Genomic DNA, 26,323 nt, shown 5'->3' on the forward strand with positions numbered 1-26,323 from the left:
CAGAGATGCTCAATTGGGTTTAGGTCAGGGCTCTGGCTGGGCCAGTAAAAGAATGGTCACAGAGTTGTTATGAAGCCTTTGTTATTTTAGCTATGTGCTTAAGGTCATTGTCTTGTTGGAAGGTGAACCTTTGGCCAAGTCTGAGGTCCAGAGCACTCTGGAAGAGGTTTTCACCCAGAATATCTCTTTACTTGGCCGCATTCATGTTTCCTTCAATGGCAACCAGTTGTCCTGTCCCTGCAGCTGAAAAACACCCCCATAGCATGATACTGCCACCACCATGTTTCACTGTTGGGATTGTATTGGGCAGGTAATGAGCAGTGCCTGGTTTTCTCCACACATACGGCTTAGAATTATCATGAAAAAGGTCTATCTTCATCTCATCAGACCAGAGAATGTTATTTTTAATAGTCTGGGAGTCCTTCATGTGTTTTTTTCGCAAACTCTATGTTCGCTTTCATATGTCTTGCACTGAAGAGAGGCTATCGTCGGGCCACTCTGCCATAAAGGCCCGACTGGTGGAGTGCTGCAGTGATAATTGACTTTGTGGAGCTTTCTCACATCTCCCTACTGCATCTCTAGAGCTCAGCCACAGTGATCTTGGGGTTCTTTAGCTCTCTCACCAAGACTCTTCTCCCACGATTGATCAGTTTGGCTGGAGGGCCAGGTCTAGGAAAACTTCTGGTGGTCCCAAACTTCTTCCATTTAAGGATTATGGAGGCCACTGTGCTCTTAGGAATCTTGAGTACTGCAGAAATACTTTTGCAACCTTGGCCAGATCTGTGCCATGCTACAATTCTGTCTCTGAGCTCCTTGGCCAATTCCTTTGACCTCATGATTCTCATTTGGTCTGACATGCACTGTGAGCTGTGAGGTCTTATATAGACAGGTGTGTGCCTTTCCAAATCAAGTCCTATCAGTTTAATTAAATACAGCTGGACTCCAATGAAGGCGTAGAACCATCTCAAGGAGGATCACAAGGAAATGGACAGCATGTGACTTAAGTATGAGTGTCTGAGCAAAGGGTCTGAATACTTATGACCATGTGATGGGCAGCACGGTGGCGCAGTGGTTAGCACAGCAGCCTTGCAGCACTGGAGTCCTGGGTTCTAATCCCACCTTGGACAACATCTGCAAAGAGTTTTTATGTTCTCTCTGTGTTTGCGTGGGTTTCCTCCGGGTACTCCGGTTTCCTCCCACATTCCAAAGACATACTGATAGGGAATTTAGATTGTGAGCCCCATCGGGGACAGCAATGACAATGTGTGCAAATTGTAAAGCGCTGTGTAATATGTTAGCGCTATATAAAAATAAAGATTATTAAGATTATTATGTGATATTTCAGGTTTTTTTTTTCAATAAATATGCAAAAGTTTCTACATTTCTGTTTTTTTAGTCAGGATGGGGTGCAGAGTGTACATTAATGAGAAAAAAATTAACTTTTTTGAATTTACCAAATGGCTGCAATGAAGCAAAGAGTAAAAATTTAAAGAGGTATGAATACTTTCCGTACCCACTGTATAATAGAGAGATAGTTAGCAGATAATAGATAGATAAATTGATAGGCTAAAAGCCGTCAATTCAGTGGCCACTGTTATGATCCTTAGTGGCTGAGGATCACAGAAAGAACTAGCTAAGTTACTGAACATAGAATGAGCTCTAGGGAGGTGGTAACTGGACTGACCGCAAAACCTGATCCTAACAAACACACTAAAGGTAGCCGGTGAACGTGCCTAAATTCCTGGACGTCTCGACGCAGCCTGAGAAACTTGCTACCCCTATAGAGAAAGTAAGACCTCACTTGCCTCAGAGAAATGACCCCAAAGATATAGGAAGCCCCCAACAAATAATAACGGTGAGGTAAGGGGAAAATACAAAACGTAGAAATAAAAACAGATTCAGCAAATGAGGCCCACTAATACTAGATAGCAGAAGACAGGCAGGGAACTGTGCGGTCAGTAAAAAACCCTATGCAAAATATCCACGCTGAGAATACAAGAACCCCCACACCAACTAACGGTGTGAGGGGGGAAACTCAGCCCCCTAGAGCTGCCAGCAAGCAAGGAAATCACATATTAGCAAGCTGGACAAGGACAAATAAATAACCAAGAAACATATTGAACACTGATGAGCAAAAAATAACCAAACAGAAACTTAGCTTCTCTTGGCGAGACTGATAACGAAGGGATTCAGGAGAGATCAAAATAGCACTGAATACATCGACAGCAGGCAACCACTGAAAGTCCAGGTGAGCTAAATAGAAACCAGCTAACAGATAACGAGACAGCTGAAACAGCCTCAGACCTGCAGAATGACACAAAGAGCCACCAGAGGGAGCCCAAAGACAACACTCACACAGTACCACTTGTGACCACAAGAGGGAGCCCAAAAACAGAGTTCACAACAGGCCACGTAGTGTAAAATCACAGCAGGAGCCGACAGGATAGAAGAGATGGATTACATGAAAAAATACACATAGAATAGGAAGATATACAGATGTCAGTGACAAATACAATTAGTGCAGTGTGTGTGCAGTTTGCTGTACATGTATTTATTTAATAAACCATTATTATTTTCTGAATAAAATGGCATGGGCTCCCTCGTAATTTTCTTAACCAACAGAAGGAAAGCCGACAGTTGGGGACTGATGTTTAGGGTATTAATATCAGCTCACAACCATATACTTAACCTTGACAGGCTATTAAAATGGGGGACCCTCAAAAAATGACATAGGGTCCCCCTATAATTAATAGCCAGCAAAGGCTATGCAGACGGACTGATATTAGTAGCCTAGGAAGGGGCCATGGATTCTGGTTGCCCCAGGCTAAAAACATCAGCTCTCAGCCACCCCAGAAAAGGCATATCTCTAAGATGTGCCAATTCTGGCACTTAACCTCACTCTTCCCACTTGCCCTGTAGCGCTAGCAAGTGGGATATGGTTTGGGGGGTTGATGTCACCTTTGTATTGTCAGGTGACATCAAGCCCCGAGGTTAGTAATGGAGAGGCATCAATAAGACAACCCCATTACTAACCCCATAGTCATATTGTTTAAAAACACACACACACACACAGAAAAAGTCCTTTAATTGAAAGAATGATACAGACTCCTTTAATAAATCTTAATTAAACCATACTTACATAGTAACATAGTTAGCAAGGCCGAAAAAAGATATTTGTCCATCCAGTTCAGCTTATATTCCAGCAGAATAAATCTTGAGATCTATGTCCTTCTAAAGAACCTAATAACTGTAAGATAGAATACTGTTACGCTCTCCAGGACATCCAGGCCTCTCTTGAACCCCTCGAGTAAGTTCGCCATCACCACCTCCTCAGACAAGGAATTCCAGATTCTCACAACCCTAACAGTAAGGAAAAATCTTCTATGTTGGTGGAAAAACCATCTTTCCTCCAGATGCAGAGAATGCCCCCTTGTGACTATCACCTTCCTTGGTATAAACAGATCCTCGCAGAGATATTTGTATTGTCCCCTTATATACTTATACATGGTTATTAGATCCTCAGTTGTCTTTTTTCTAGACTAAATAATTCTAATTTTGCTAATCTCTCTGGGTATTGTAGTTCCCCCATCCCCTTCACTAATTTTGTTACCCTCCTTTGTACTTGCTCTATTCCATTATATAATTCCTGAGCAGCGATGCCCAAAACTGTACACAGTACTCCATGTGCGGTCTAACCAGGGATTTGTAGAGAAGCAGTATAATGCTCTCATCATGTATATTCAGACCTCTTTTAATGCACCCCATGATCCTATTTGCCTTGGCAGCTGCTGCCTGGCACTGGCTGCTCCAGGTAAGTTTATCATTAGCTAGGATCCCCAAGTCCTTCTCCCTGTCAGATTTACCCAGTGGTTTCCTGTTCATAGGGATGAGTGAGTAGTGAAATATTCGGACTCGCTATACCCGTACCGAGTATACCATAATACTCGGGTATTCGGTACGAGTAGCGAGTCCAATGTTAGTCAATGGAAAATGCGAGTAATTGTCTGCTGGACCCTCATTGACACACACACACACATACGTATATATATATATATATCTTTATATTTCATAGAGCGTTAGGTAGCAGAAAAGCCTGTAATTCAATTGTCGGCTTCTGCATAATCATAGCAGAACCCGACAGGATATGAGACATGGTTTACATACAGTAAACCATTGCATATCTGTTAGATTTTTATAGGTCCCTGACTAGTAATGTTAGTAGTGTGTTTGTGTAAAATTTGGGAGCTGTAGGGGTTAAATTAAAGGATTAATTCACGGAAAAAACTGTTGTGGGCTCCTGCGCAATTTTCTCTGCCAGAGAGAAAGCCAGTGACTGAGGGCAGATATTAATAGCCTAGAGAGGGACCATGGTTATTGGCCACCTCCTGGTTAAAAACAACTGCCCCCAGCCACCTCAGAAAAGGCACATCTGTAAAATGCGCCTTTTCCGGCACTTAGCCTCTCTCTTCCCATTGCCCTGTGGCATTGGCATATGGGGTAATAAGAGGTTAATGTCACTTTGCTATTGTAAGGTGACATTAAGCCTGGTTAATAATGGTGAGGTGTCAATAAGACACCTATCCATTATTAATCCAATAGTTTGAAAGGGATAAAAATACACACACATTAAGAATAAAGTATTTTAATGAAAGAAGCACACAGGTTTTAAGTACCGTATTTTCCGGCGTATAAGACGACTTTTTAACCCCTAAAAATTGTCCCAAAAGTCGGGGGTCGTCTTATACGCCGGGTACGGCGTGTGCAGGGAGCGATCCTGGATGTTCCCAGGGTCTAAGTTCCCAGGGTCTAAAGGAGAGGAAACTCTCCTTCAGGCCCTGGGATCCATATTCATGTAAAAAATAAAGAATAAAAATAAAAAATATGGATATACTCACCCCTCCGAGAAGCCTGGCTGTCACCGCTGCCAGCGTCTGCCTCCGTTCCTAACAATTGCAGAGCGTGAAGGACCTTCGATGATGTCGCGGTCAGGTGACCGGTCACATGACCAATCACAAGACCGCGACATCATCGAAGGTCCTTCAAGCTCTGCAATTCTTAGGAACGGAGGCAGACGCTTGCAGCGGTGACAGCCAGGCTTCTCGGAGGGGTGAGTATATCCATATTTTTTATTTTTATTCTTTATTTTTTACATGAATATGGATCCCAGGGCCTGAAGGAGAGTCTCCTCACCTTCAGACCCTGGGAACCACACGCCGTATAAGATGACTGGGCGTATAAGATGACCCCCGTCTTATACAGCGGGCATATCCCAAATTCCATATTTTATATGGAAAAGTTGGGGGTCGTCTTATACGCCCAGTCATCTTATACACCAGAAAATACGGTACATCTTTATTGTACGCTCAATCCAACCAAAGCCCTCTTTCTTCTGTAAAAAAAATCCAAAATAAAAAGCAACAATATCCCATACCTGTCCGTTGAAGTGTCAAGTCCCACACTGTAAATCCATCTCAAGGGGTTAAATACATTTGCCACAGAGAGCACTGCTTATGTGGTTGATCCTGGTTGTAAAAGACTGGGGAATGAATGAAATGCAGGGAACGAAGCTTCGGTGACTAGCGGTGCCGTTACTGAAGCTCCACTCCCTGGCGGCATGAACTCATATGAACTGTAGCATGGGAATGTTTCTGAATATTTTCCCACACTACAGAGGACAGATGAATTCATGCCACCTCTGTTCCCTGCATTTCATTCATTCCCCTGTCTTCCCCATTAGCAGCGCTCCTGGTTGTAAATGTATTTAACCCCTTGAGATGGATTTGCAGCGTGGGACTTGACTGTTCGGCGAACAGGTATGGGATATTGTTGCTTTTTTATATTGCTTTTTTTTTTTTACAGAAGAATGAAGGGCTTCAGTTGGATTATATATATACTGTATATGTGTGTCAATGACATATATATATATATATACTGTATATATATATATATATATATATATATATATATATATATATATATATATATATATATATATATATATATATACACTCTCCGGCCACTTTATTAGGTACACCTGTCCAACTTCTTGTTAACACTTAATTTCTAATCAGCCAATCACATGGCGGCAACTCAGTGCATTTAGGCATGTAGACATGGTCAAGACAATCTCCTGCAGTTCAAACCGAGCATCAGTATGGGGAAGAAAGGTGATTTGAGTGCCTTTGAACATGGCATGGTTGTTGGTGCCAGAAGGTCTGGTCTGAGTATTTCAGAAACTGCTGATCTACTGGGATTTTCACGCACAACCATCTCTAGGGTTTACAGAGAATGGTCCGAAAAAGAAAAAAAATCCAGTGAGCGGCAGTTCTGTGGGCGGAAATGCCTTGTTGATGCCAGAGGTCAGAGGAGAATGGGCAGACTGGTTCGAGCTGATAGAAAGGCAACAGTGACTCAAATCGCCACCCGTTACAACCAAGGTAGGCCTAAGAGCATCTCTGAACGCACAGTGCTTCGAACTTTGAGGCAGATGGGCTACAGCAGCAGAAGACCACACCGGGTACCACTCCTTTCAGCTAAGAACAGGAAACTGAGGCTACAATTTGCACAAGCTCATCGAAATTGGACAGTAGAAGATTGGAAAAACGTTGCTTGGTCTGATGAGTCTCGATTTCTGCTGCGACATTCGGATGGTAGGGTCAGAATTTGGCGTAAACAACATGAAAGCATGGATCCATCCTGCCTTGTATGGAGCATCTTTGGGATGTGCAGCCGACAAATCTGCGGCAACTGTGTGATGCCATCATGTCAATATGGACCAAAATCTCTGAGGAATGCTTCCAGCACCTTGTTGAATCTATGCCACGAAGAATTGAGGCAGTTCTGAAGGCAAAAGGGGGTCCAACCCGTTACTAGCATGGTGTACCTAATAAAGTGGCCGGTGAGTGTATATATATATATATATATATATATATATATATATATAAACTATATGTTGGGCGGGAGATCCAAATAGTACGAGGCGAGTAGTGAAATACTCACTATTTTCTGAGTGCTGCGAGTACTTCATTACTCACCGAGTACCGAATACCGACGATTATACTCGCTCATCCCTACCTTTTCAGTGTGTAATGGTGATATTGATTCCTTCCCATGTGTATAACCTTACATTTATCATTAAACCGCATCTGCCATCTTTCGTCTGAAGTTTCCAACTTGGTCTACGTTCACATTAGCGTCTTTTGGAGCAGCGTCGTCAACGCAACACAACCGATAGTTAAAGTTTCAAGTGCACTACTATTCCACAATAATATATAATTCTAATACCACTGGGGCAGGGTGCTACCAAATGCATGGAATATGCAATATCAGACCAAAGAAGAAAGCCCATGCATAAATATGTGCACACCTACTACAAAATTATGAAAATATATATATAATTTTTATTAACCCCTTTCTGACATCTGACGTACTATCCCGTCGAGGTGGGGTGGGCCCGTATGACCACCGACGGGATAGTACGTCATACGCGATCGGCCGCGCTCACGGGGGGAGCACGGCCGATCGCGGCCGGGTGTCAGCTGCATATCGCAGCTGACATCCGGCACTATGTGCCAGGAGCGGTCACGGACCGCCCCCGGCACATTAACCCCCGGCACACCGCGATCAAACATGATCGCGGTGTACCGGCGGTATAGGGAAGCATCGCGCAGGGAGGGGGCTCCCTGCGGGCTTCCCTGAGACCCCTGCAGCAACGCGATGTGATCGCGTTGCTCCGAGGTTCTCCTACCTCCCTCCTCGCCGCAGGTCCCGGATCCAAGATGGCCGCGGCATCCGGGTCCTGCAGGGAGGGAGGTGGCTTACCGAGTGCCTGCTCAGAGCAGGCGCTGGTAAGCCTGCAGCCCTGCACAGCAGATCGCCAATCTGACAGAGTGCTGTGCACACTGTCAGATCACCGATCTGTAATGTCCCCCCCTGGGACAAAGTAAAAAAATAAAAAAAAATTTTTTCCACATGTGTAAAAAAAAAATAAAAAAAAAAAAATTCCTAAATAAAGAAAAAAAAATATATTATTCCCATAAATACATTTCTTTATCTAAATAATAAAACAAACAATAAAAGTACACATATTTAGTATCGCCGCGTCCGTAACGACCCAACCTATAAAACTGCCCCACTAGTTAACCCCTTCAGTAAACACCGTGAGAAAAAAAAAAACGAGGCAAAAAAACGCTTTATTACCATACCGCCAAACAAAAAGTGGAATAACACACGCGATCAAAAAGACAGATATAAATAACCATGGTACCGCTGAAAATGTCATCTTGTCCCGCAAAAAACGAGCCGCCATACAGCATCATCAGCAAAAAAAAAAAAAAAGTTATAGTCCTGAGAATAAAGCGATACCAAAATAATTATTTTTTCAATAAAATAGCTTTTATCGTATAAAAGCACCAAAACAAAAAAAATGATATAAATGAGGTATCGCTGTAATCGTACTGACCCGAAGAATAAAACTGCTTTATCAATTTTACAAAACGCGGAACGGTATAAACGCCTCCCCCAAAAGAAATTCATGAATAGCTGGTTTTTGATCATTCTGCCTCACAAAAATCGGAATAAAAAGCGATCAAAAAATGTCATGTGCCCGAAAATGTTACCAATAAAAACGTCAACTCGTCCCGCAAAAAACAAGACCCACATGACTCTGTGGACTCAAATATGGAAAAATTATAGCTCTCAAAATGTGGTAACGCAAAAAATATTTTTCGCAATAAAAAGCGTCTTTCAGTGTGTGACGGCTGCCAATCATAAAAATCCGCTAAATAACCCGCTATAAAAGTAAATCAAACCCCCCTTCATCACCCCCTTAGTTAGGGAAAAATAAAAAAATAAAAAAAATGTATTTATTTCCATTTTCCCATTAGGGTTAAGGTTAGGGCTAGGGTTAGGGTTAGGGCTAGGGTTAGGGCTAGGGTTAGGGTTAGGGCTAGGGTTAGGGCTAGGGTTATTGCTAGGGTTAGGGTTAGGGCTAGGGTTATTGCTAGGGTTAGGGTTAGGGCTAGGGTTAGGGCTAGGGTTATTGCTAGGGTTAGGGCTAGGGTTAGGGTTAGGGCTAGGGTTAGGGCTAGGGTTAGGGTTATTGCTAGGACTAGGGTTAGGGCTAGGGTTAGGGCTAGGGTTGGGGCTAGGGTTAAGGCTACAGTTAGGGTTGGGGCTAAAGTTAGGGTTAGGGTTTGGATTACATTTATGGTTGGGAATAGGGTTGGGATTAGGGTTAGGGGTGTGTCACGGTTAGGGGTGTGGTTAGGGTTACCGTTGGGATTAGGGTAAGGGGTGTGTTTGAATTAAGGTTTCAGTTATAATTGGGGGGTTTCCACTGTTTAGGCACATCATGGGCTCTCCAAACGGGACATGGCATCCGATCTCAATTCCAGACAATTCTGCGTTGAAAAAGTAAAACAGTGCTCCTTCCCTTCAGAGCTCTCCCGTGTACCCAAACAGGGGTTTACCCCAACATATGGGGTATCGGCGTACTCAGGACAAATTGGACAACATCTTTTGGAGTCCAATTTCTCCTGTTACCCTTGGGAAAATACAAAACTGGGGGCTAAAAAATAAGTTTTGTGTGAAAAAAAGGATTTTTTATTTTCACGGCTCTGCGTTGTAAACTGTAGTGAAACACATGGGGTTCAAAGTTTTCACAACACATCTAGATAAGTTCCTTGGGGGCTCTAATTTCCAATATGAGGTCACTTGTGGGGGATTTCTACTGTTTAGGTACATCAGGAGCTCTGCAAATGCAACGTGACGCCTGCAGACCAATCCATCTAAGTCTGCATTCCAAACGGCGCTCCTTCCCTTCCGAGCTCTGCCATGCGCCCAAACAGTGGTTTACCCCCTCATATGGGGTATCGTCGTACTCAGGACAAATTGCACAACAACTTTTGTTGTCTAATTTCTTCTCTTACCCTTGGGAAAATAAAAAAATGGGGGCGAAAAGATCATTTTTGTGAAAAAATATGATTTTTTATTTTTACGGCTCTGCATTATAAACTTCTGTGAAGCACTTGTTGGGTCAAAGTGCTCGCCACACATCTAGATAAGTTCCTTAGGGGGTCTACTTTCCAAAATGGTGTCACTTGTGGGGGGTTTCAATGTTTAGGCACATCAGGGGCTCTCCAAACGCAACATGGCGTCCCATGTCAATTCCAGTTAATTTTGCATTGAAAAGTCAAATGGCGCTCCTTTCCTTCCGAGCTCTGCCATGCGCCCAAACAGTGGTTTACCCCCACATATGGGGTATCAGCGTACTCAGGACAAATTGTACAACAACTTTTGGGGTCCATTTTCTCCTGTTACCCTTGGTAAAATAAAACAAATTGGAGCTGAAATAAATTTTGTGTGAAAAAAAGTTAAATGTTCATTTTTATTTAAACATTCCAAAAATTCCTGTGAAACACTTGAAGGGTTAATAAATTTCTTGAATGTGGTTTTGAGCACCTTGAGGGGTGCAGTTTTTAGAATGGTGTCACACTTAGGTATTTTCTGTCATATAGACCCCTCAAAATGACTTCAAAATTGTGCTGATGTAAAGTAGACATGTGGGAAATGTTACTTATTAAGTATTTTGCGTGACAAATGTCTGTGATTTAAGGGCATAAAAATTCAAAGTTGGAAAATTGCGAAATTTTTTCAAAATTTTCGCCAAATATGCATTTTTTCACAAATAAACGCAAGTTATATCGAAGAAATTTTACCACTATCATGAAGTACAATATGTCACGAGAAAACAATGTCAGAATCGCCAAGATCCGTTGAAGCGTTTCAGAGTTATAACCTCATAAAGGGGCAGTGGTCAAAATTGTAAAAATTGGCCTGGTCATTAACGTGCGAACCACCCTTGGGGGTGAAGGGGTTAATGTGAACACCAAACAGCACAAAATATAAAACCAATTAAAAACAGTAACAACCACATACCCTTGCCCGCATAAAGATGTACAATACAAGGCCCTCTATAAATATATATACAGTGGGGCAAAAAAGTATTTAGTCAGTCAGCAATAGTGCAAGTTCCACCACTTAAAAAGATGAGAGGCGTCTGTAATTTACATCATAGGTAGACCTCAACTATGGGAGACAAACTGAGAAAAAAAAAATCCAGAAAATCACATTGTCTGTTTTTTTATCATTTTATTTGCATTTTATGGTGGAAAACAAGTATTTGGTCAGAAACAAAATTTCATCTCAATACTTTGTAATATAGCCTTTGTTGGCAATGACAGAGGTCAAACATTTTCTGTAAGTCTTCACAAGGTTGCCACACACTGTTGTTGGTATTTTGGCCCATTCCTCCATGCAGATCTCCTCTAGAGCAGTGATGTTTTTGGCTTTTCGCTTGGCAACACGGACTTTCAACTCCCTCCAAAGGTTTTCTATAGGGTTGAGATCTGGAGACTGGCTAGGCCACTCCAGGACCTTGAAATGCTTCTTACGAAGCCACTCCTTCGTTGCCCTGGCGGTGTGCTTTGGATCATTGTCATGTTGAAAGACCCAGCCACATTTCAACTTCAATGCCCTTGCTGATGGAAGGAGGTTTGCACTCAAAATCTCACGATACATGGCCCCATTCATTCTTTCATGTACCCGGATCAGTCGTCCTGGCCCCTTTCCAGAGAAACAGCCCCAAAGCATGATGTTTCCACCACCATGCTTTACAGTAGGTATGGTGTTTGATGGATGCAACTCAGTATTCTTTTTCCTCCAAACACGACAAGTTGTGTTTCTACCAAACAGTTCCAGTTTGGTTTCATCAGACCATAGGACATTCTCCCAAAACTCCTCTGGATCATCCAAATGCTCTCTAGCAAACTTCAGACGGGCCCGGACATGTACTGGCTTAAGCAGTGGGACACGTCTGGCACTGCAGGATCTGAGTCCATGGTGGCGTAGTGTGTTACTTATGGTAGGCCTTGTTACATTGGTCCCAGCTCTCTGCAGTTCATTCACTAGGTCCCCCCGCGTGGTTCTGGGATTTTTGCTCACCGTTCTTGTGATCATTCTGACCCCACGGGGTGGGATTTTGCGTGGAGCCCCAGATCGAGGGAGATTATCAGTGGTCTTGTATGTCTTCCATTTTCTAATTATTGCTCCCACTGTTGATTTCTTCACTCCAAGCTGGTTGGCTATTGCAGATTCAGTCTTCCCAGCCTGGTGCAGGGCTACAATTTTGTTTCTGGTGTCCTTTGACAGCTCTTTGGTCTTCACCATAGTGGAGTTTGGAGTCAGACTGTTTGAGGGTGTGCACAGGTGTCTTTTTATACTGATAACAAGTTTAAACAGGTGCCATTACTACAGGTAATGAGTGGAGGAAAGAGGAGACTCTTAAAGAAGAAGTTACAGGTCTGTGAGAGCCAGAAATCTTGATTGTTTGTTTCTGACCAAATACTTATTTTCCACCATAAAATGCAAATAAAATGATAAAAAAACAGACAATGTGATTTTCTGTATTTTTTTTTCTCAGTTTGTCTCCCATAGTTGAGGTCTACCTATGATGTAAATTACAGACGCCTCTCATCTTTTTAAGTGGTGGAACTTGCACTATTGCTGACTGACTAAATACTTTTTTGCCCCACTGTATATATATATATATATATATATACACATATATATGAAACTGTAGAGAACAAAGAAAATATATATATAATCCGAATTAAATAACAATCAACAATTCCATATTATATATCCCCAGAACATGACAAGGTAAGTATACCGTATTGTACCAGATCCCTGGTCCTGTATCAGAGAGCCAAATAAGGGCGTCCCCAAACTTGCTCAAAATGGTCACAGACAGTCCATGTAATTATGGAGAAACGTGCAAATAGATTAAGTCCCTGCTGGAGTCAGAAAAGGATATATAGCTGCACCCCAAAATAGCCACAAATACGGAGCATACTAGTGGTGCAAATGAGCAGCTCCTAGAAATGATAAGTGGACTAAACGCATAAGGTGCAACCCAGCATGTCCTAGATATAAAAAACACACATGAGGCACAGCCGCCCACAATGAAATAAACCTTTTGGTATGCAGAGTAAGGCCGGCCTCACACTAGCGAGTTTTACGGACGTAAGAGCGCAGAAATTACGTCCGTAAAACTCGCAAAATAAACGGCACAATTATTCTCAATGGGGCTGCTCCTATTAGCCGTATATTACGGTTCAGTATAATATGGCTTTCTACGGCCGTACAAAATCGCAGCATGCTGCGTTTGTCAGCGTATTGCGCAAAAAAATCGCTAATGAAAGTCTATGGGGGCGAGAAAAATACGGATTCCACACGGACCAGCAGTGTGACTTGCGAGAAATACGCAGCGCTGTTAGTGAAAAGTCGGTAATTCAATTGCCGGCTTTTCATTTCTCCTGCACAAACCCGACAGGATATGAGACATGGTTTACATACAGTAAACCATCTCATATCCCCTTTTTTTTTTGCATATTCCACACTACTAGTGTTAGTAGTGTGTATGTGCAAAATTTCAGCGCTGTAGCTGCTGAAATAAAGGGTTAAATGGTGGAAAAAATTGGCGTGGGCTCCCGCGCAATTTTCTCCGCCAGAATGGTAAAGCCAGTGACTGAGGGCAGATATTAATAGCCAGGAGAGGGTCCATGGTTATTGGCCCCCCCGTGGCTAAAAACATCTGCCCCCAGCCACCCCAGAAAAGGCACATCTGGAAGATGCGCCTATTCTGGCACTTGGCCACTCTCTTCCCACTCCCTGTAGCGGTGGGATATGGGGTAATGAAGGGTTAATGCCACCTTGCTATTGGAAGGTGACATTAAGCCAGATTAATAATGGAGAGGCGTCAATTATGACACCTATCCATTATTAATCCAATTGTTGGAAAGGGTTAAAAAACACACACACATGATTTAAAAGTAGTTTAATGAAATAAACACAGCGGTTGTTGTAATAATTTATTGTTCTCTCAATCCATCAGGAACACCCTCGCTTGGAAAAATAATAAACGCACAAGATACATACCTTCTGGTGAACCGTCTCGTCCCACGAAGTAATCCATCTGAAGGGGTTAACCAATATTACAGGCACGAGCTGCGATAAACCACTCGCTCGTACCTGTAATCCCCGGGTGCTGAAAGGAAAGCAGGATCTGTACTTACATTGAGTCGCGGTGAGGCGCCCTCTGGTGGATGTTCTCATGAACTGCAGCCTGGGAACTTTTTCCCACGCTCCAGGTCATATGAGGACATCCACCAGGGGGCGCATCACCGCGACTGAAGGAAATGTAGGTCAATGACCTACATTTCATTCATTCGCCGGGGAATTACAAGCACGAGCACCGCTGCATTTAGCAGGGCTCGTGCCTGTAATATTAGTTAACCCCTTCAGATGGATTACTTCGTGGGATGAGACGGTTCACCAGAAGGTATGTATCTTGTGCGTTTATTATTTTTCCAAGCGAGGGCGTTCCTGATGGATTGAGAGAACAATAAATTATTACAACAACCGCTGTGTTTATTTCATTAAACTACTTTTAAATCATGTGTGTGTGTGTTTTTTAACCCTTTCCAACAATTGGATTAATAATGGATAGGTGTCATAATTGACGCCTCTCCATTATTAATCTGGCTTAATGTCACCTTCCAATAGCAAGGTGGCATTAACCCTTCATTACCCCATATCCCACCGCTACAGGGAGTGGGAAGAGAGTGGCCAAGTGCCAGAATGAGGTGGATACCACGATTCAGTCTAGTGACTGGTCGTGAAAAATGACTCCTTGTTAATATGTCCCGTAAATTAGGAGCCCTTTTAGCCGTCATCAAGGGTCTAGGACTGACACACGTCGAAGTTTGAGCATCTGACGTCAAGATGTCCCAATTTTTTGCAAGAATGTTTCTCACCTGGTGCCAGTTGGTACTGAATTCCGTGATGAACCTCACAGTGGTTTCTTGCGGTCGAGGCTGTGCCATCAAGAGAGAGGTCTGATTCCAGGTTCTAGCCCGCTGGAAAGCCTGCGATATCGTCCTCCGAGGGTATCCCCTCTGTTGAAATCTCATAGTTAGATCCTTTGCCTGCTGTTGGAAATCCTCATCCGTCGTACAATTGCGGCGGGTCCGTAGAAATTGTCCGATAGGAATACCCCTCCGAGTGTGTAGTGGATGAAAGCTTTGATACTGTAAAAGGTTGTTAGTGGCTGTGGGCTTACGGAATAAATCTGTCACCAATCTGTTGCCATCAATCCGAATACGGAGATCCAAGAATATTGCTGAATCCAAAGAACAAGAATATGTTAAAAAGATATTCAGCATATTATCATTCAATTCCCTAAGGAATTGTACACAGGCCGTTTCCGTACCTACCCAAACAAGAAAGATATCATCCAAGAACCGGTACCAGTGTTTAATATGGTCCTGAAATCCCCGGGAACGATAAACAATAGTCTCCTCCCACCATCCAAGAAAAATATTTGCGTAGGCCGGCGCACAGCGTGCGCCCATGGCCACGCCTGAGACCTGTTTGTAGTATGCCCTATCAAAAAGAAAATAATTGTGATGGAGGACAAAGCTCAGAAGATCTAGAATGAGAGAGTCATGTAGACGATTAGTACCTTCAAGACGATCAAGACGATCAACGCAACACAAAACGCATATAAAAACGCATACAAAACGCAGCGTTTTTTGACGCATGCATTAAACGCATGGGTCGAAAAATACTGCGTTTTGTGACAACGCTTGCGTTTTTTGACGCATGCGTTACCCTAAAATGATGACATTCTTCACACAATTGAAGAAAAAAAAGCCCCCAAAAGTGTCTAGACACTAGGTAAAGACCACCAATGGATAGAAGAGGGTGGGTGTAATGGAATTTGTGTATATATACCCTGGCAAAGATGAATTCCTCCCATTTTGCTTGTGTTTCCAGCATCAAGATGGAGCGTCCCATGGAGAGTATCTACATGAATATGGAGTTGGATTTTGCCTTGGCTAATGCTTATGCTATTGCCTATTACGAACAAAGGAAAAGAGAAAAACGGAGAAGGAGTCATGGGCGCTTTTGGCTACACCCTATAGTTGAAGTCCGGGAGAGCCGTGGAGCCTACCATTGCTTGTTTGGTGAGTTGAATGACAATCGTGAAAAATATTTCGAATTTACCAGGATGTCTCAAGACAGTTTCCGCTATTTGCTGCGTCTTGTGGAAGGAGCCATTACCAGGCAGGACACACAGCTACGGAGATCAATTTCTGCAGAGGAACGGCTGCTGGTGACCCTATGGTACGTTATATTGCAATGTAAACGCCTGTCATATGTTCAGCAATGTAATTTTTTATTTTTTTTTTAAATTCTGTTTTTTTTTCAATGTACTTAATGAAATTTTTTAATTCATCTGTTTGGCAGTTTCCTGGCTACCGGAGAGACCTTAAGATCCCTGCATTTTCAATTTAGGATTGGAGTCTCCACACTTTCAGGAATTGTTGCCGACACATGCCGTGTTTTGTGGGACAATCTCCGGGATTAATTTTTACCCCTCCCAACAACAGAATTATGGGAGGCCAACGCCCAAAAATTTGATCAACTTTGTTCTTTCCCGAACTGCATTGGAGCTGTGGATGGGAAGCACATTCGGATTACAAAGCCTGCAAGAACTGGATCTCAGTTCTTTAATTATAAAAAATACTTTTCCACCGTGCTCATGGCAATTGCAGGTGCGGACTGCAGGTTTATCGCCGTGGACATTGGAGCGTTTGGCAGTACAAATGACTCACGGACATTTAAAGAGTCTGATATGGGCCTAAGGTTATATAGGAACAATTTTAATTTCCCCCAGCCACGACCTCTTCCCAACACAGAAGGCCCGGCAATGCCATTTGTTGTGGTTGGGGATGAGGCATTTCAAATGTGTGCCAACCTACTGAAACTCTACTCCAGTCGGGGCTTGGACCACACCAAAAGAGTTTTTAATTATAGACTGTCCAGGGCCAGAAGAACTGTGGAGTGCGCCTTTGGGATCCTGGTCTCCAAATGGCGTATTTTAGGATCCGCCATTAATCTCAAAATTGAGACAGTGGATGAGGTGGTGAAGACTTGTGTGGTTCTACACAATTATATTATGGCAAAAGAGAGACCAAACGTGGAACTAGATGAACCCATATCAAACCCATTGCCCGATTACCAACATCATCCTCTGAGGACAACTGTTGAAATTGGGCAGATGAGGGATCGATTTGCTTCCTATTTTGTTTCTGATATTGGGCGTGTGTCATGGCAAGATGAAATGGTGTAGTGTTTAGGTTTTAATGTGATACTTTATTGTGCTTTTAACTGAAAATAACTTTATTGTGCTTAGAATAAAATAAAGTAGTACCTGTTTGATTGTAATGTAATGACAATAAAAGACTTTTACACTATTGTGTCCATTCAATGTTTGCTAAAACCAGTTCAAAGTGGCATAATGTAATGTTCTTTCAATTTTGTAATGTAACTAGATTTTCGACTGTCTTGTGCTTTGAATAAAACTACTTTATTGTGCTTTTACTTTCAATACCTGCTTCGCATTTTTTTCAAATGTTGTTGTCAATAAAACCATGTTTAAACTATTCCAATGTCCATTTTCCTAATACCTGGTCAAAGTGTCCAACACCACAAAAAATGTACTCAGGTGATCACCAGTTCCCAAATACACTATGCAAAACCACCACATTTATGGTCACATAGCCATGTGTTCTAGAGTTGAGCGAACATGATCGTCTCCCTCCTTGTCAAGCTATAACGCTTGCCGACTAGTTGCATATGGAACCCGGCTTCCTGGAGCGCGCCGGCTGATCAGCTATTTTCCGCCGCAGCTGCAAGTGCCGTGGCTGTGTGACAGGCACTATACATGCATGGCGAGCCCAACAAATAGGCTTGTGTTGTGCATGTGTTGTGCCTGTCACACAGCCGTGGCACATGCAGCTGCGGCGGCGGAAAAAAGCTGATCAGCCGACGCGCTCCAGGAAGCCGGGTTCCATATGCAACTAGTCGGCAAGCGTTATAGCTTGCCAAGGAGGGAGCCGATCATGTTCGCTCAACTCTAGTGAGTTCAAACTATTGAACTCAGGATGCTGAAATACATCCTGAGTCTAATACTGGCGACACTTGGCCACGTGACCATTGCTACCACCTCACCTGACCCATGACCTTATTGTATTTTTAAAAATATAACATTTTTTTATGCTCTTTGTGTTTTTAACACCTCATAGTTCCAGGAAAGACACAGAAAAGCTGGCGATTAAACAATTGATAAAATAGTGTCTGACATTGGAGATATGAAGTGTAAAAAATAAAAAGATTTGTGTACACGGCACACGGTGTGTGTTGCCGGCGACGAATTTTGAACAATAGAAATAAAAATGGTTTTAAACATAACATTTTTTATTTTTAACATTATAAAAAAAAAAGGGGAAAGATTACGGGGAAGGGATGTCAGCAATCAATGGGGACTGATAGCTTCTTGTTGGGGAGTGGGAAGAGGAGGAAGAACCGTATTCCATTATACTGGAGGGGATTTCGGACCATACAGTTGCCGACGGTGGGGACATTGCCACCTCTGGAGGGGAGGGAGGAGGCACCAACACTCTGCATGTACTGGACTGGCTCTGGCTACTCCTGCTCTGGCTTGATCCCGACCTTGTGCTTTGACTTGTATTTGGAGCAGCCGGAGCCGCCGCTGATGTACGTTTTTTCTTATTGGGCCTCTCTCCCTCTTGGTGTTCTTTTGTGTGGCGTCGTCTGGTGCTTGAGGTCCTGGCAGGAGCAGGACTCGGCGGCTCGGTGCGATGGTGTTGGTGGCGGCGTCCCTCAGCACCCGGACCTCTGTAGAGTTGCTGTGCAGCAGGACTAGGTGTCATGCTAGCCAGCGTTGGTACTACAGGCATTGTAGTCGCTGACTGCATGATCCTAGCCTGCTGCAGAGCACTCACATAGGCGTTGTTGCAGGCCTGCATCACCGAGATCTGGAGTTCCGGTGTAAGGTGTTCCACCATGCCCTTTGCAATGGCACTAAAAAAATGTTTTGTCGGCCTCATGAGCTCGGATTCCATTGATTCAAGGCGCCGGTCGATAGTGGCCAGAGCAGTGTCCATCCTATCTCCCAGCACCTTGAAACAGTTTTGGAAAACCGTGCCCAAATGAAAATATTCGGGCATTAGCGGCCTGTCCGAGGCCCGCTGACGCTGGCGGGAATACCCCAAAGAAGGAGCGCCTGAGGCCTCATACAGGGGAACACCAGGTGGACTGGCTGCCGGTTCTCCAGAGTGTGGTGCATGCCTGCTCTCGCTGTGGGATGGATTTGACGGGTCCGATGGCGCTTCATGAAGGACCGCTCCAGATGGCCGACCAGGTTCGAGTGTGCTGCTGTGTGTTCTGTGAAAATAAAAGGACAACATTAGTATACAAAAAATAACATTTCACATTCGCCACCTCCTGTGGAATATAAAATTAACATTACATAACACAACACAATGTAATTATCTACTATATAATTGTCTAAGGGTCACTTCCGTCTGGCAGTCTGTCTGTCCTTCTGTCACGGTTATTCATTCGCTGATTGGTCTCGCCAGCTGCCTGTCATGGCTGCCGCGACCAATCAGCGACAGGCACAGTCCAGAAGAAAATGGCCGCTCCTTACTCCCCGCAGTCAGTGCCTGTCGCCCGCATACTCCCCTGTCATCGCTAAACACAGGGTTAAGGCCGGCGGCAACGCACCGCGTTATGCCGCGGGTAACGCACTACGTTACCGCCGCTCTTAACCCTGTGTGTCCCCAACTTTTTACTATTGACGCTGCCTATGCGGCATCAATATTAAAAAATGTAATGTAAAAAATAAAAAAATAAATAAAAAACCTGCTATACTCACCCTCCGTAGGCGTTTGCGCCGGCCGCCATCTTTTACGGTGGCAGAAGGACCTGCCATGACGTCACGGTCATGTGACCGAGATGTCATCACAGGTCCTGCGCTCAATGCGCTCATACCAACCCTGGGACCGGAAACTGCTGTGGACTACACGGGCTCCCGCGGAAAGGTGAGTATATGTTATTTTTTTTAAGCTGTGACAAACCTGGCTGGGCAATATACTACGTCACTGGGCGATATTCTACGTGGCTGGGCAATATACTACGTGGCTCTGTGCTGTATACTATGTCACTGGGAAATATACAACGTGACTGTCCAATATACTACGTGGCTCTGTGCTGTATACTACGTCACTGGGCAATATACTATGTGGCTTGGCAATATACTACGTGGCTGGCCAATATACTACATGGCTAGGCATATACTACGTGGCTGGGCAATATATTACGTGGCTGGGCAATATACTACGAGGACATGCATATTATACAATACCCGATGCGTTAGAATCGGTACACCAAATACTTATGCTCGGCGGGCAAGGACCGGTCTCAGGAAGTTAAGCAGCCTATTATATTTATATGTAGTTGTCCTTGCCGCAGTAGCACCACTTCCAGCCTGTTCCTCCTCCTTTCGCAGGCCCCGATTGAAACGGTCCTTCATGGAACGCCATCTTGTTCTCAATTTTTTGACTGTGAAAGCAAAAAAAAAGGTTAGAAATTGTACATTTTCCCATGATAACACAACTGTGTGCGATGCAACCAACTTGCAGGAGTTGATCACATCACACACGGTTGTGTGATCTTGGCCTGATGGGTCAGAGCTGCGTTTCTACAATACTTACGAAACTCTTCCTCGTCCTTTGCAGAAGCGCTGTCAAAGCCATCCCACAGCGACTGGCCAACCTCGTTCCACAGCTGCCTCAACACCACTTGGTCCGAGTGCTGGGGGTCACGGCTGTCCCACAACGGGACTCGCTCCTGGATACAGGTGATGAGGAGATCTATGTCGACCCCCTCCTCTTGTTCCCATCGTGAAACCTAGAATAAAAGAAAGACATTAATGTTTGAAAGCTAAATAAAAATTGCTAACCCCCCCACCCCCAAAAAAATATACTGAAAAAAAATTAATAAATAAATAAATAACATTCCAAATTTTGTTTTAAAAAATACTTACTCGCCGTCTTGCCACCGCAACTTGGCCCCGAGGTCGCTGAACCTGCTGGGTTTCTTCCTCTTCACTTGAAGAACTCTGTTAAATTTAAAAAAAAGTTAAATGACACGTGTACAAATGACACTGAATACTGACCAACATTAGATAATGTACTCACTTTACTGCCCTGTGAGGTGTTGCTTGACTCTGTGGCCATTTTTTTTGTTGACCAAGATAATTCTGCAAGGAAAAGTGGAAAAAATTATTACATTTACACAATGCAAAATACGCAGCCACATAGAAGAAAACAGCAAAAATACCCTACATAAAATTACGACAACAACGAACAGTGCACTCATAGGACAATGCCAACAGAACAATCGCTGAGCAATTGCAGATACACCACACCGCCATACATTAAAATAAAAATCAATGGCAGAGCCGACACAATGCCAGAGTATAGCAAAAGCAGAATACCAGTCCCAGAAAAGAAAAAAATCAATTGCAATACAACAGCCCCTTACTTAAAAAAAATAAGAAACACATATACCTTTTTTCTTTTTTTTAAAAATTGCAAAAAAAAAAGTGCACTGAAAAGGAAATCCAGTATAAACCGCCATACATTACAATAAAAAACAACAAGGCCGGAGCCAAGAAAACGCCATACGGTAAAATATAACGACAGAAATAAATCAGACCCAGATAAAAAAACACAAATTTCAATAAAAAAACCCACAATGGCACAGCCGCATTAAAGTACAGAACAACCCAATAAAAATTAAATAAACCACCATAAATTGAAATAAAAAAATTAAAAAAGTCACACACATAAAAAAACAAAGAAAGTGCACAGAAAAGGAAATACAGTAGAAACCGCCATACATTACAATAAAAAACAACAAGGCCGGAGCCAAGAAAACGCCATACGGTAAAATATAACAACAGAAATACATCAGACCCAGAGAAAAAAACACAAATTTCAATAAAAAAAAAACCACAATGGCACAGCCGCATTAAAGTACAGAACAACCCAATAAACATTAAATAAACCTCCATAAATTGCAATAAAAAAAAAAACACATAAAAAAAAATAACAAAGAAAAACCATTGCAAACAATAAAAAAATAATGGGCAGAGAAATTATATACTTACATCTCTTGAAGGCAGAGCTGTGTCTTGTGTACTATCCTGCAGGCAAGTGAAATACACTCACCGGCCACTTTATTAGGTACACCATGCTAGTAACGGGTTGGACCCCCTTTTGCCTTCAGAACTGCCTCAATTCTTCGTGGCATAGATTCAACAAGGTGCTGGAAGCATTCCTCAGAGATTTTGGTCCATATTGACATGATGGCATCACACAGTTGCCGCAGATTTGTCGGCTGCACATCCCAAAGATGCTCCATACAAGGCAGGATGGATCCATGCTTTCATGTTGTTTACGCCAAATTCTGACCCTACCATCCGAATGTCGCAGCAGAAATCGAGACTCATCAGACCAAGCAATGTTTTTCCAATCTTCTACTGTCCAATTTCGATGAGCTTGTACAAATTGTAGCCTCAGTTTCCTGTTCTTAGCTGAAAGGAGTGGTACCCGGTGTGGTCTTCTGCTGCTGTAGCCCATCTGCCTCAAAGTTCGACGCACTGTGCGTTCAGAGATGCTCTTAGGCCTACCTTGGTTGTAACGGGTGGCGATTTGAGTCACTGTTGCCTTTCTATCAGCTCGAACCAGTCTGCCCATTCTCCTCTGACCTCTGGCATCAACAAGGCATTTCCGCCCACAGAACTGCCGCTCACTGGATTTTTTTTCTTTTTCGGACCATTCTCTGTAAACCCTAGAGATGGTTGTGCGTGAAAATCCCAGTAGATCAGCAGTTTCTGAAATACTCAGACCAGCCCTTCTGGCACCAACAACCATGCCACGTTCAAAGGCACTCAAATCACCTTTCTTCCCCATACTGATGCTCGGTTTGAACTGCAGGAGATTGTCTTAACCATGTCTACATGCCTAAATGCACTGAGTTGCCGCCATGTGATTGGCTGATTAGAAATTAAGTGTTAACAAGAAGTTGGACAGGTGTACCTAATAAAGTGGCCAGTGAGTGTACAATGCAAAACACTTTTTTTTATATCTATGGGTTGTCTTGTCACTGTCTAGACACCGTCTAGACACTTCACTTGTTTTTTAAACAAAAGACGCATGCGTCGAACAACGCGGGTCGACGCAGGCACTTGCGCCCTATGCATTTTATATAGACAGTAATGTTTTTTGGCGCATTTACGATGCAAGTGCGCCGCATGCGTTTTTTTTAAATAATATGACGCCGGAAAACTGCAACATGTAGCGTCGGCCGCGCCCTGTCTGGTGCGCCCAAACGACGCATGCGTCGTAAAACGCTAGAAAACGCATACCGGCGCATCCATGCGCCCCCCCATGTTAAAGATAGGGACGCATGACGCATGCGTCGGCATGCATCGACGACGCTGCGCCCAAAAACGCTAATGTGAACGTAGCCTTATCCAGATCCATCTGTAGCAGAATACTATCTTCTCTTGTATTGACTGCTTTACATAGTTTTGTATCATCTGCAAATATCAACATTTTACTATGTAAGGCTACTTTCACACTAGCGTCGTGCACTGCACGTCGCTATGCGTCGTTTTGAAGAAAAAACGCATTCTGCAAAAGTGATTGCAGGATGCGTTTTTTTCTCCATTGACTTGCATTAGCGATGCAGTGCGACGCATTGCCACACGTCGCAACCGTCGTGCGACGGTTGCGTTGTGTTGCGTTGGACCGTCGCCACCAAAAAACGTTGCTTGTAACGTTTTTTGGTGTGTTGTCTGCAGCATTTCCGCCCCCGCCCCCCCGCACCTCACAATGGGGCAGCGGATGCGTTGAAAAACAGCATCCGCTGCCCCCGTTGTGCGGCGCTTCCACACTATGCGTCGGTGCGCTGCAGTGCTCGTCGCTAGTGTGAAAGTAGCCTAAACCTTCTACCAGATCGTTAGTAAATATGTTGAAGAGAATAGGCCCCCAACACCGACACCCTGCGGTATCACACTGGTCACAGCGACCTAGTTAGAGAATATACCATTTATAACCACCCTCTGCTTTCTATCACTAAGCCAGTTACCCATTTACATACATTGTCCCCCAGACCCAGCATTCTCATTTTGTGTCTTTTAGAGCCCTTTTTGAACATTGGTACCACATTTGCTATGCGCCAATCCTGTGGAACAGACCCCATTGCTACAGAGTCCCTAAATATAAGAAATAATGGTTTACAACCTCGCCCATTCCACCAATGCCATTGTTGTCTGCAAAAGAGGTTGAAAAACAAACAAAAATATTCCTCACCTTTCCGCAGAGAAGATAAAATCCATTTGTCCCAGAACGGGTCTAGCACTGCTAATTCTACATGGCAGGCTGCATGGTTGCATCATGCGACCATACAGCCTGTCATCCAGCAGAGACTCTGAGCATCGTGTGCTCAGTATCTCCCTGTGTACTCCTATTCTCTGTCTGATGGCACCGCGAGTGTGAGAAAGTTCACATACTGGCGGTGACGTCAGAAAGGTCCTGGGAATTCACAGCCAATGAGCTCACTTCACCTTTCTGTTGTCAGAGCAAGTGCAGTGGGAAATTTCCCATGGTGCTCGCGCTGACCTCAGATAGGTGAAGTGAGATCATTGTCTTTGAACTTCCAGGATCTGCCTGACAACACCGCGAGCAGGAGAACTTTCTCATGCTTGCAGAGCTGTCAGACAGGGAATACGAGTTCACAGGGAGACACTGAGCAGTGGTAGCAGATGCTGCTCAATGTCTCTGCTGGATGGCAGGCTGTATGGTCACATCCTTTTGAATACTGGGATAGTAATTGGAGCATAGTGATGCAACACTTCTGGGGCAACTACAGGCTGGTGTTTTTAGGCTGGGAAAGGCCCCATAACCATGGACCTTCCCTGCCCACATCTGCCTGCATTACCTTTGCTGGTTATTAAAAATAAGGGGATTCACATGTATTTTTTTTATTATTTATTTATTAGGTTAAATAAGGCTAAACAAAACATAATTTAGTGCCACATGAAAGGAATTAAAGAGTGCAAGTTTATTATATGTAGGAGACTTGTGAAATTATATATCTACAGTATATTTATCTATTCTATCTGTCCTATCTATTCTATTTATCTTATTTATCTATCTATCTATCTATCTATCTATCTATCTATCTATCTATCTATCTATCTATCTATCTATTCTATCTATCTATCTATCATCTATCTATTCTGTATATCTGTATATTCTATCTATCTATTCTGACAGTTCTGCCTGTGAATTTACTGTACTTGGCTGATGACATTTTGCGGTTCCTTTGAGATGCCTGAGTAATTTTTTTTTTCTCTGACCCATTGACTTGCATTGGAGAGTCTAGTCCGCATGCTGCGATTTTTTTTCTCATTCCGATTAGATCTGAGGGAAAAACTTGCAGATAATCACTGACTCATTGAATAACATTGGTCTGAGTGCAGTGCGATGTTTTCTCGCATTGCACTCCTCCATATTATACGCCAGTGTGAGCGAGCCCTTACACTGAAACTTGGAATACAAGGAATGGAAGATCAGCAGTAGCAAAAAAAAAATATACTGGAAATTATGAAATCTGAGCATTATTTTTTAACAAACAAGCAAATGTCTTAGGGCTCATTGAAACCTCTGTGCATATCGGTCCAAGATCGGACTGTAATGTACAGACAGAACACAGCTCTCTCAACCCCAATGTTACAGCTTCATAGCAATATATGACGCTGTCAAATTCAAGTCAGGAGAGCTGTGGCCGTCTGCACATTAGGGCTGTCCCACACGTCCAGATAATTCCGGTACCGGAATAAATCGGTACCGGAGTTATCCGTGTCCGTGTGCCTGGGAACTCACGGAGGCCATACGTGCGGCACACGTGTGCCGCCCGTATGGCGAGTGGGTACCACACGGAGCGTGTGGTACCCACTCTGCATGGTGCTGAAGCTGCGATTCATATCATCCCTGCAGCAACGTTTGCTGTAGAGAAAATATGAAGAATAGTGTTTAAAATAAAGATCCATGTGTCCGGCGCCCCCCCACCCCCTGTGCGCCCCCCCCCGCCCCCTGTGCGCCCCCCCCACCCCCTGTGCGCCCCCCCTGCTGGTCAGAAAATACTTACCCGCCTCCCTTGCTGCTTCCTGGTCTGGCCGCGGCTTCTCCTGCATGCGGTCACGTGGGCCCGATCATTTACAGTCATGAATATGTGGCTCCACCTCCCATAGGGGCGG

The 26,323-nt window shown here is 43.6% G+C and overlaps 1 protein-coding gene across 1 annotated transcript in view; it reads right to left on the reverse strand.

The window, feature by feature from the left end:
- Positions 1-21,230, reverse strand: part of LOC143794439 (uncharacterized) — a 72,041-nt gene extending 50,811 nt beyond the window's left edge. The window contains exons 1-4 of the mRNA XM_077280962.1: positions 21,192-21,230; positions 21,059-21,112; positions 20,706-20,901; positions 14,877-15,241 (exon numbers count right to left, since the gene is read on the reverse strand). Of these exons, the coding sequence (XP_077137077.1) occupies positions 14,877-15,241; positions 20,706-20,901; positions 21,059-21,112; positions 21,192-21,230 (654 nt within the window). The remainder of the gene's footprint in view (positions 1-14,876; positions 15,242-20,705; positions 20,902-21,058; positions 21,113-21,191) is intronic.
- Between the last annotated feature and the right edge of the window lie 5,093 nt (positions 21,231-26,323).

Source organism: Ranitomeya variabilis, chromosome 1 (genome assembly GCF_051348905.1).
Source record: "Ranitomeya variabilis isolate aRanVar5 chromosome 1, aRanVar5.hap1, whole genome shotgun sequence".
NCBI lineage: Eukaryota > Metazoa > Chordata > Amphibia > Anura > Dendrobatidae > Ranitomeya > Ranitomeya variabilis.